Source organism: Labrus mixtus, chromosome 8 (assembly GCF_963584025.1).
Source record: "Labrus mixtus chromosome 8, fLabMix1.1, whole genome shotgun sequence".
NCBI classification, from domain to species: domain Eukaryota; kingdom Metazoa; phylum Chordata; class Actinopteri; order Labriformes; family Labridae; genus Labrus; species Labrus mixtus.
The window spans coordinates 3,467,352-3,478,813 of record NC_083619.1 but is presented as its reverse complement, the minus strand read 5'-3'; the positions used below and the strand labels follow the sequence as shown (position 1 = coordinate 3,478,813).

At 41.2% G+C, this 11,462-nt stretch overlaps 1 protein-coding gene across 1 annotated transcript; it reads right to left on the bottom strand.

Moving 5' to 3' along the window:
- Window positions 1-1,597: 1,597 nt before the first annotated feature.
- Window positions 1,598-11,458, bottom strand: dars2 (aspartyl-tRNA synthetase 2, mitochondrial). The gene is made up of 17 exons (XM_061043857.1): window positions 11,134-11,458; window positions 10,343-10,442; window positions 9,893-9,959; window positions 9,702-9,797; window positions 8,830-8,925; window positions 8,601-8,724; window positions 8,438-8,484; window positions 7,677-7,783; window positions 7,466-7,535; window positions 7,082-7,261; window positions 6,144-6,251; window positions 5,930-5,992; window positions 4,437-4,589; window positions 3,675-3,893; window positions 3,443-3,553; window positions 3,263-3,338; window positions 1,598-2,267 (listed from the first exon to the last, which is right to left on the bottom strand). Exons 1-17 carry the CDS (start codon window positions 11,309-11,311, stop codon window positions 2,059-2,061), a joined length of 2,004 nt encoding a protein of 667 aa, XP_060899840.1. The 5' UTR covers window positions 11,312-11,458; the 3' UTR covers window positions 1,598-2,058.
- Window positions 11,459-11,462: the final 4 nt, after the last annotated feature.

Genomic DNA, 11,462 nt, shown 5'->3' with positions numbered 1-11,462 from the left:
AAACACACACACCAGTGTAAATCTCGTCAACGAAATAAATGACGAAAATATTCGTTGACGAAGGTCTTTTTAAATTAGTCAACTATGACGATGACGAGACGAAACTCTGCTATTTGATGATTTGATAAATAATATTACTTCATCATCTAATTGACGAAAATGTGACGAAAACAAAAACTACATTACAAGTGAGGATTATCACGTACCCCCCTCAGCTGTTCTAAAATCATTGTAAACTATAGCAGACTTCATCAAAGGTGTGTGTGTGTGTGTGTGTGTGTGTGTGTGTGTGTGGTGAGTGCAACAATGTGCAGCCTCTCACCTGCAGGTCCGTGAAGCCCCGCCCCCTGGAGCTTCTGATAATCAAAATAAAAGCTTGAGTCTGATTTTGTTGACGAACATATCTTCTATTTTTTTCAACTAAAATGATGTGTAATTTTAGTCAGTGACTAATTGACTAAATTAAATCAATAACAAATGACTAATATCTGACTCAATATAAAGGACATTTTCATCAGGAGACTATGACTAAATTAGAAAATGGTGTGAAGATTAACACTGCAACACACACAAATAAATATAAATTATTTACCCTTTCTAACCTCACCAATCATATCAACTTTTATAACATGAGATAATGGAAAAAAATGTGCTTAATTTTTTAATGATGAAAAGAGAAGATTCATGTTTAAAGTCACAATTTAAAGTACTTATAAAAGTGCATTCAAACTCTTGCACTGTCTAACTTGCAGTGTTTTGGTCCCATCACTTTGCCAGTTTGTACATCACAATTAAGACAGTGATGAGTAGACATGCAAAGATTTATTTACAATCTAAAATAAAAGACCCAATGTTTCAGTCCCGCCTCTGGCAGGGCAAATAGGATTTTTAGGGTGGCCAATCATTATATTTATTTGTCAGCATTCGGTATACACGTGGCTAAAATAATGGTGCATTCATGTGGTGTCAGACACGTCGGAAAAACAAGTTTCCAAGTTGTAAAATGCCTGCTCCAGTCGGAACAACAACTTGGAATCTTGAAAAAGAATGAGGTGCCCGACTTGCCGACTTGATGTAAGAATCGTCAGAACAAAGGGGGGCAAAATATGTTTTGTTAACGTTAACATACTTTTTCATATATAATATAACATTTATCAGTTTCATTCCACAGATATTCTTCGTAGCATTAACGCTGTTGGAGAGTTTTTACAACATTCAGACTTTCTGAACTGAAATCACTTGAACACACTGAAGTCAGAAGAACGACATCCCAGCTCGGAAACTTCAGACCACCTGAGCAGCACCTGAATGCAGCAGAACAGTAGAGGTAGTTCATCCATCGATCCATTATCTATACCACTTGTTCTGTTTTCGTGGTTGTAGGCGGGCTGGAGCCATTCCCGACTGTCATTGGATGCGAGGCATTGTAGACCCTGAAGGGTGCCTAATCATTATTTGGGGTCAACTTCCCCTTCAGAAAGTGTTTACCCAGAACAAAAATACTTGAATATGCAGAACAATACTGCTTCTAATGGCTGTACTTATGAAAGATCCCCCTGAAGATAAGCTTTGTTTTCAGTACAATAAGTGACAGGTCTGAAGTGATTCTCCTGAATTTTATTCTGATCAAGAATACACAGACTGGAACAAAGTTTGGATGACATGTCACTCAAACCAAAACAAAATGATCATTTTATTGACAGAGAGTCTGTATAGATGTGAGTCTTTGAAATGTCAATAAATCCATGACATCATTCATCTTTAAAATAAAGTTTGAAAGTATTAAGAAAGGGTTGTATAATATCATGAGTTCAGTAACTGAACACAGACATAACAGTCTTTATATTTCTATTCTGCAGCCACAACACCACCTCCTCTTCACTTCCTCTTCTCCTACTCACATGCGCAGGCCAGCTGGCAGATCTCTTCATAGACCGCCTGCTGCTACTCTGCTCATCTGTCACTTCATCTTCACAATCTTTCTAAAGTCGTCTGGGTTACAGAGGTCTGTGAAGGCAACATCCCGTCCACTGGTGTATCACGCCCCTCTCTACCCCCTCACTTCCCCTCTCCTCCTCCTCCTCCTCCTCCTCCTCCTTCTCGCTCAGTCGGCCATTTGACCGAGATGTGGTAAGACTTAAGATCCTCCTCTGATACAAAGTCAGGGGCACAGCTCATGAGGTCGTGACCTCGGAAGGACTTGGGGAAGGCGATGACATCACGGATGCTGGAAGCGCCGACCATGATGGAGACCAGCCGGTCCAAACCTTGAAGAGAAGTGAGCAGGAAACGTGTGAATAAATACAAAATCATTCAAACTTTAAAGCATAAGAACTGTGCTTATCCCTAGTCTAACTACATATCTTAACCTTTGATTTACAGTATGTTTGCTCTGCTCAGTGCATGAGAGCTACTTCATCCCTGACATCAAATCCTAGAATGTCTAGAGAAGAAGTAGATGTCATCAAATCAACGTCAAATCCCACTTTCAAATCCTCAAGTTGAGTCTTTGGACTTCACTCTTGCTTCTCTTTTTTACAAGTGGCCATATTTGGATGAAAGAATTGATATGCATCGTTAGGTTTCTATCCTGGTTGACAGGTCATCATGGTCATCATGGTAGGCATCACAGGTAGCCATGTCCTAAAGCATACCCTGCTTTATCATCTCTTTGATTTATGTGGGAACATAACTTACAAAATGAACATCATGCTGCGTTGAAGAGGACTTGAAACTATAAATTGAGACCATAAGCTCGTGAGGAAAATGTTTTACGAGATAACAAATCAGACGAGCAATAGGTTCATCTGTTTTCATGTCATGATAACCCCGATGATGTGCTGGATCTCGCTGCCCATCAGTCTACATGCTTGGGTTGTGGAGGCCATTAGGAGGCCATGTAGTAGAACAGGTAGTATATCAGTCAGTCACTACCTGGAAGGTCACATGAACAGAGCCTGGGTCTGTTGAAGAGGTTAATGCTGTGTTGGTTGAGGTGGTCACTAAAGGCCATGTGGTAAGATAAGTGACTGATATTTCTTATTGTATCAGAAAATTGTGAAGTCTAAGGCACGTTTCCCACTTGGACATAAAAGTCTAACTTCTGTTATTTGTGTTATTATCTAATCCTAGACCGTCTTTGTCAACATTTTCGATAACTAAGTCGCAGCTCATTCTAATGACATGTCACATACCAAATTTAGAAATAAAGTAATTCTGAAAGTGAGCTGCATGCTGTGGTCAGCTGCAGAGTTGACCTTACCCAGAGCTATGCCTCCATGTGGTGGTGCTCCAAAATCAAGAGCCTGGAGCAGGTGAGAGAGAAGACTGGGATCCTCCTGCAGCAGAAACAAAATAATCAAACACTGTGATGATCAGCAATTTGTTCAAGTTATTCCAAATGTAAAAACACACACTGATAAAATATGAAAAAACAACTGACTCTGAGGATATTCTTCAGGACATGAAGCTGCTCTGAGGCCTTATGGATGCGGATGGATCCTCCTCCTATCTCACAGCCGTTCAACACCAGGTCGTAGTGCTGACCGCGCACCTGGCAAGACGGAATACAGCCCAGAAGATTAAACGGATCACACATGATGAAGGATTATTATTTACTAAATGGGTTCTTCAGGTGTTTTGTGCAGGTGTGTGATCAGGGCGTGTTTGACTACCTTGTGAGGCTCTGTGTAGAGTAACTGTGCGTCCTCCGGCAGAGGAGCGGTAAACGGGTGATGGGCTGACTCCAGCTGCTCTGGCTCGTTTTCTTTTGGCAAGAACAGAGGAAAGTCCACAACCCACAGGAAGTGAAAAGCCAAGGGGTCACGGACTGAAACGCCGCGAGACTCCAGCAGCTGTGCACACTGCAGGCGGAGACTCCCCAGCAACGGCCGCTGACAGGATAAAGATGGAGAGACAAAACAAGGAATGAATAAATAATAAAAAACATTACATTCACTTTGATGTTTCGGTCTTACTGTTGAAGAAATGACTAAGACTTGACACAATAAGACTCAGTTGACTCAGATGGCTTACGTTGATGAAAGTTTATACATCAGATGAATACTCGTCGAGGAGACATGATTCAACATCACACTTCTGTTCCCGTGTCTTGCTCAATCACATTTGCAGAACTCTTTGAAAGGCATCGCATATATCCTAAAAGACATTATCATTATCAGGGTCACATTGACTCACCTAGACTAAACTGTGACGTCTATAACACTGGAGCAGACAACAAGTCTACCAAACATCCTTACAGATATCAGGAAGAACAGTTGACACTCTCTAAGCTGTACTTGGTGTTCTAATAACAACTGAACTCTGTCAGGTCTGACTGACATTAGAGAACAGTAAATAAACCTAATGACATCTGTACATTATAATCTAAATAACTACAGAAATTCCACCACACTAACATAATGTCTGTGTCTTACCACGGTGTGAAGGGAACCAGCTGCTACCAGCAGCAGGTCTCCTGGGCTGGCTGCAGTCCTCTGCAGCAGCTCGTCTGTGGTCGAGGCAGACAGCAGCTTTTTAAGAGGAGACTTCAATGTCCCGTCTGCTTTGACCAGCACCACACTAAGCTCCTTTAGACGAAAATAAACACAGTGAGAATATGTGGATGGATAAAATAATACTGCACTTTTACAATAAAACATGAAACAAAAACAATTCCCTGCTACTGACAGAGTAGTTTAGTTAATTTTACGTTTGAATAGAGGACTGGGCTCAGAAATGTGACACACATAACACAATCCCAAAGATGGAGACACAATTTTGGGGGGTTAAAGGCAGGGTTGGTATTTTTCTCCAGATCTCCTTTTTTTTAAAAAAGATTTTGGTTGAAATTGTCTTTAGGTCCTGACAGAAATTAATAACTCATGTTCTCTGAAAAAGGAACAAAGAAAATCCATCATCTGTATCAGTTTGTAAGTCTGTAAAAACTTTGACCAATGTCTGCCACGAGGTACCAATCTGATGAACCAATCACACGCCTTCCTGTCTCCCTGCTTGTTCTCTACACCTTTCGTGCACTAGTGCACACTCAAAGCATGAGTTGAGGTCCGCTTCTGGACCAATGGCGCTCGTGCATGTAAGTGAGGGGGCGTGGCTTTAGAGGGAGCACAGGGGAGAGGGGGTGCAGACGGCGCACTGAGGGAATGCTACTTTCAAAATCATGCTAGTTTTTGAAAATTACCAACCCTGCCTTTAAGCTAAAAAGTATTAACACCTAAAGATGTTTTGTGACGTTGACAGACGTCTCTGAGTAATGTTTTCATCTTTGTGCTCTTGAAGTCTCCATGAAGCAGAACATCAAGAGTAACTAACTGCAGTGTTGTGGTGTATTTTCAGCTGAAATGGGAAAGATCCAATCAAAAGACAGAAGGCGGGACATAATGTAGTTGGGATGGATTTGATTGGATTGTTAGCTTTGACAAAGTTTTATAATTGGTTGAAAATGAGTTAACGTCCCTGAGTGCAGGATGAGTCATCAAACATTTGAAATGTTTTAAAGGAAGAGGAAATACAGATATTATGATGTTTAAATACTCTGATAAGTCTTTATCTAAATAGATTTGGCAGATAAATTAATATTTAATAGGAACGCTGAAACCGGGAAAACATATTTTACATTTCACAGGCACTTTAAAAAAGTATTTTTTTTGTAATAATAAAATATATATAATATGATAATATAATATAGATATAACAATGAGTGTTACATGAAGTCAAGTGAAAGTGAAACTATGTCTGTGTCTTGTTATATTATTATCCTGATTTGTTCCTTTTTTAATCTTATTCCTTGTACCTATTATCATATTTTTTTATTATGAGAACAAATGATTAGAAACAGACATTACATGAAATGGTGTAAAAAATGTTAGAACTATAGAAGTGAAGAGAAAAAGAGGATAACTAGATGTACCTGACCAAACTGAGTCTTTGCCGTTTGTTTGAGGGTTTCCAAATCTTTCCCAGCCAAAAGTTTCTGAAGTCAAACACGAGAAGAAAACATCATTCACCAAGTGATGGGCTCAGCTTCTCCTCAGACGTTTACTCAAAGAGAAACATTTATTATCTGGTGAAGTACTTCACTACGTCAGCACAGGCTGCTTTGGTGAGAAAGGTTTCATGCTTACCGCTCCACTGGGGACGCAGACGGCCTGAACAGAGCCTTCTGATTGGCTGAGAGCCGATCTGAGGAATTCAACGTCTGTAGAAGAGAAGACGTCACTGAGGTCCATCAGCTGGACAGACAGACAGACAGAGAAGAAGAAGAAGAAGAGGGCGGGATTAAGACAGAGTGACAGACATGTGATGATATCCAATATCTAACACAAAGATGATAAAAACTGGAATCAGAATATTTGCAGTTTGTATAATCTGGTTAAAATTCCTACATCACATCCACATTGTGTTCGCGTGTTTGTGCTCGTGCCGAAGCGCACTTCTTCAAATCATGCCAGGGCCGGGTACATGCACTGTGCTTAAGAACGGTACAGAGCACTCACACTAGTCAAACAAACATTTTAAAGTTCCCTTTAGTTTAACTCTCTTTTTGAAGCCTGTTGTTAGCCTCAGATTTCAAACCACTCCCCGTGGATTTATTCTCCAAACTGTCTCACATCACCTTTTATTAAATAACCTGTTTTGAGAACTCTAGTCTGGCTTTGTGTGAGTTTCTGCCCAGTTTAATCTATCATGAAGACATTCAATCAAACTTTGATGAACGGAGTAAATAACTTAAAACCATTATTCATTCAACCTTTATTTATACTCAAAAGATCATTGAGGGTTAACCCTCATTTACAATGACATCGAGTCATTACAGAAATAATAAGAAAACAGACATTAAATCAAAAAGAAAAACAGGAGACAGATAATACAAGACTGCTACAATCAGTTTAAAAAGTCTAAAATGTACTAAGATAATTAAGAGAGTACAAAACTGCAATAAATAAACACACTTATGTAAAACAGTTACAAACAGAGGTTGGGAGGCTTAAAATCAGGATTCTAAAATGCCCAAAAGGTCAAAGTTCATTTCCCTCAAGAAGATGCTGCATGTTGCAGTTACCTTCATAGTGAATCTGGTATCAGGCTTGTCCACTCCGTAGTCCCTCATGGCCTCTTCATAAGTCATGGTTTGAAAAGGAACCTTTACGGGACCTTTCTCTGCGGGCCAGGAGGACTGGATCAAACCCTCCACCATGGACATGATCCCTGCCTGCTCCACAAAAGACATTTCTATGTCCACCTGGGAGAGACGACGAGAGGACAAACATTTACACCAGATGAGTAAAACTCATTCAGGAACAAGAAACGATTTTAAAATGATCGTTGAATTTGAGAAGAGAAGAGGGTGTAAAACATCAGAGGACAGATATCAAGATAGAGCCAACAGGGTAATATATATATTCCCATGGTTTAATGAGTGGAGGAGGGTGAAACATGAAGTTACCTGGGTGAACTCCGGCTGCCGGTCTGGTTTGGAGCCTTCGTCTCTGTAGCACCGAGCTATCTGGAAGTATCTGAAGAGTGACAGCAAAGCATAAAGATTCACTCTAAGCTACACAGCATGGTCAACCAGGACAGGAAAACATCCATCCTGCCATAACAACACAAGCATCACTCAGATTATTACTACTCCTTTTGTTAGTGCCAGTGCTCACCTGTCGACACCAGCCACCATCAGGAGCTGTTTAAACTGCTGTGGACTCTGAGGTAGAGAGTAAAACCGGCCCGGCTCTCTGGATGGAACCACAAACTCTTTGGCTCCCTGAAACACAGAAAATCAACAGAGATCACATCAGTGTCTGGTTTAAAAGGTTTGTTTTCAGCTGCTAGAGAACAATGTGTCCCTGATTATTTAAGATATACCATACATTGCCTGTTCAATAGAGTACTTTCACAATGTTGATTCTGAAAAAATGACCTAAGAGTAAAACAACATCTAAAAGTGGTTGTGGTAAGGTGAAGTCATATTAAGTCAATGTCTGAGGGGGGAGATTCACTACACGTCATCTTTGGACTCATTCAATAAACTTCTCAAACACCGCCTGTTCTCCACAGCCTACAACCTCCCTCCATCGGTCTCCCATCCTTTTGCTACCTCTCAGTTTGATTTTTCTTTTGTTCTTTGTCTGGTCCAAACACCATGCAAAGCCTCCTTGAGTCCCTTGAAAGGCGCTATATAAAGTCCAGTGATTATTATTATTATAATAATGTGTAAAAAACTTTAAAAATGTATCTTCCTTACTTGCACTCTGTGAGTAGTTACACACACTAAGATTTTTTTTCTCATAGTCCACTGCACAGCTCCTACATTACACCTTTTGTACATATTTGTTTATTTTATTTATTTTGTTTATTTTATATTTTACTCTGTGACTCTGTGTAGCTGAGCTCATTAAAACAGTAAAGACCTTCTTACCCCTGGTGTTCTTTTAAACAGCGTTGGAGTTTCTACATCCACAAAACCTGTAAACGAGAAAACAGTTCATTAAAGTCACGCTCAGGATAATCTCCACTCAGCCACTGGCCCTGGAGAGGTTTGATCATTACTGATAGGGGGAAAATAACCTTGTTGTCTTTACCATGCTCTTTACAGAGATATTCCCTCATCTTCATCACCAGCTCAGATCTCAGGCGGAGGTTCTGCTGCATCTGAGAGGACCTGAGGTCCAGGTAACGATACTGCATCCGCAATGACTCCGATTTCTGTTCAGAAAAAACAAACAAACATTCATTCATCATTGCCGTGAATGATACTGATTGCATAAGATTTGTAAATGATGCATACTCCTTTCCCCAAAGGAAACTCACCTTGACAAAGTCTTTAATCTCAAAGGGTAACTTCTGGCACACGTTGAGGACCTCCACACTCTCTGCCACCACTTCGATGTCTCCTGTGGGCATGGCCTGTTGGTGCGCACACAGCAGAGAGAGAGGAGGGAGGAGTAAACAAAAGAACATTTCAACAACTCTGCAGAAATCTCTCTGTACTTTTCTTTATGGTCTAGTGATGAGGATTTGTGTTCACCTGCGGGGATCAGGATTCTACTACTAATACAGGAAATAAAAGGTACATGTCTTCTGACCACTCAAAGCGCTGCACATTTTGGGCTTTTTGTGCCTTTAATGGAGAGATAGGACAGTGGATAGAGTCAGAAATCAGGGAGAGAGAGAGTGGAGAATGACATGTGGGAAAGGAGCCACAGGCTGGATTCAAACCTGGGCTGCCCGCTTGGAAGACTATAGCCTCCATACCTGGGGCGCGCTCACTAACCACTGCGCCAGCACATTCATTGGCCGACGAGGAAGCAGCAGGAGCGACTTGGGGTTAAGTGTCTTGCTCAAGGACACATCGGACATGTAGCTGCTGGAGCTGGGGATCGAACCCCTGACCTGCCTGTAGGTAGAATCTACCCACTGATCCACAGCCTTTATACTTCTACACTGTCATCAAACTGCTTTGTGTTTATGTTGACTTATAAAACATGCAAGGTGTCACACTCGTCTACTTTCCTACACCTTCTCATAAAAACTAACAGCAGAGTTCTGCAGCTCTGTGCTGCCCTCTGCTGGACAAACAACACAACATGTCTCAAACCTTTTAAAAGTTTATCTGTGCTCAATGTGCTCAATATAAATAAGAGGGCGTGGTTTCTGACAGAGAGTCATGAATGAACACAAACCTTGTTCTCCTGCCCAGCTGGTCGCGGTCTGACTGTTCCCGTCACCATGACGACAGACTCAGTTGTGAGATCACGACTTTTGTGTGATCCGGCCGACTTAAAGCAGAAAGAGAAAACAAAACCTTGAGTTCACATGTTGCTTATTGAGAGCTTCATCGTTTAATGTTGTGATCAATTGTTGTTGTTCTTACTTCTTCCTGAGGAATCAGAACTTGAGCCAAGCCGCTAAAATCCCGCAGGATGACAAACAGATCTTGCCTGTAAGAGTTAGAAACATTAAAATAAACATTAAACTGTAAGAAAATAAGGTTGCAAAAAAAACAACCAGCAGGTAATAAATGAAAACACAGCGATCTGTGGAGGTGAAGAATAAAAATGCTCCAATGATATACACAGTGTACACTTACACAGCGTGCAGTGGACCGACTGATTTTAACGATTATTTTATAATGAGTGATGCTGGAAAGAGGTAAACATGCACGCTAGACAAACAATAACAGAGGACAATAAAGAAACACAGCTGACAACACTACAAATTAAAATACCATAAACACTATGGAGCATCCTGTTAGTATTAAAACTTCATGTCTAAAATGTAATTGTCTCATCATAGTGAGAAAACAGAATAATAAAAACATTACCTGAGGTATTGGACCCATCCACACAGCGTGACTTTCTCCCCCACATGATGTGTCCGGAGTTCTCCACAGGTGTGACTCCTGAACGACAGACTGCTGGGACCTGGAAAACAAACAGAGCCCACATCAAGACCAGTGAAGAAAGCTTGTGACTGTTCAATAGGTTAAAAGATTATCTTCCACATTACTAGTCTAAATAAAGTGTGTAAAGTTAGCTGCTGAAGTCTTTTGGGGCGGCTGTGGATCAGTTGGTAGAGTGGGTCGTCTCTAAACCTGAAGGTTCGATCCCCAGCTCCTGCAGCCACATGTCCAATGTGTCCTTGGGCATGACACTTAATACCGTGTGAATGTGTATGAATGGATGAGTTCATACTGATGGTGAATGTGTAGGTGTGACCTGTGGTGTAAAAGTGCTTTGAGTAGTCTAGAAAAAGCTCAAGTCCATTTACCAAGACTACTGGTCCACATTCAGTTTATAAAGCTTTGTGGAACAAAATCGTTGCTTGAGGGTCGGTTAAATAATTTAATGTTAGCTCACATTTGGGAGAGGAGGATATGTAAATTTAAATGTTATCATAACACAACATCCATCCTTTTCAGTCAAAGTAGATGAGTGGAGATGGAAACTGTTAATAAAGGATCTTCATTCCTGAGTATGTGCACACAGACTTCAGAAGTTGGGCCACACCTGTCAAAAGAAAGTCTGGACACACCCCTGCTAAGTTCATCTATACAATCTGTAAAGAGTAACTCACTGTAATGACATCATCACATCAGTGGGTCGTGTTCAGTACCTGTGGTGTGAGACTTAGTCCTGTTCAGACTGTGTGAGCAGCTCACATGTCTGAGTGGGGGTCTCTGCAGCAGAACACGTCCTTGGCTCGGGGTCAAAGTTGAGCTGTGACAGCAGACAGTGTGAGCTCTGACTCCAGCCAGCACCCTGTGCAGCAGATATCTGCACCTTGTTGCCATCCGATGTTCGGACTTCACAGGTGTGATCGGGCCGGTGTGTTTTCTGGATCAGTTCTTCTGGTCGTGGTTCCGCCTTCACGATCCTCCTGAGGGGCTCTGCAGACCCTCTAAATATAAGGATGGACTCTCAGACGCATTTTACGTCATGTTG

What these genes read in the sequence shown, in the direction of transcription:
- dars2 (XM_061043857.1), bottom strand. Translation starts at nt 11,311, where the DNA reads ATGGCAACAAGGTGCAGATATCTGCTGCACAGGGTGCTGGCTGGAGTC. An exon ending in CTGGTTCCCTTCACACCGTG is followed by an intron (nt 3,894 to 4,436) that starts GTAAGACACAGA and finishes TTATCCTGTCAG; the next exon opens with CGGCCGTTGCTGGGGAGTCT. An exon ending in ACATGGAGGCATAGCTCTGG is followed by an intron (nt 2,268 to 3,262) that starts GTAAGGTCAACT and finishes CTTCTCTTCAAG; the next exon opens with GTTTGGACCGGCTGGTCTCC.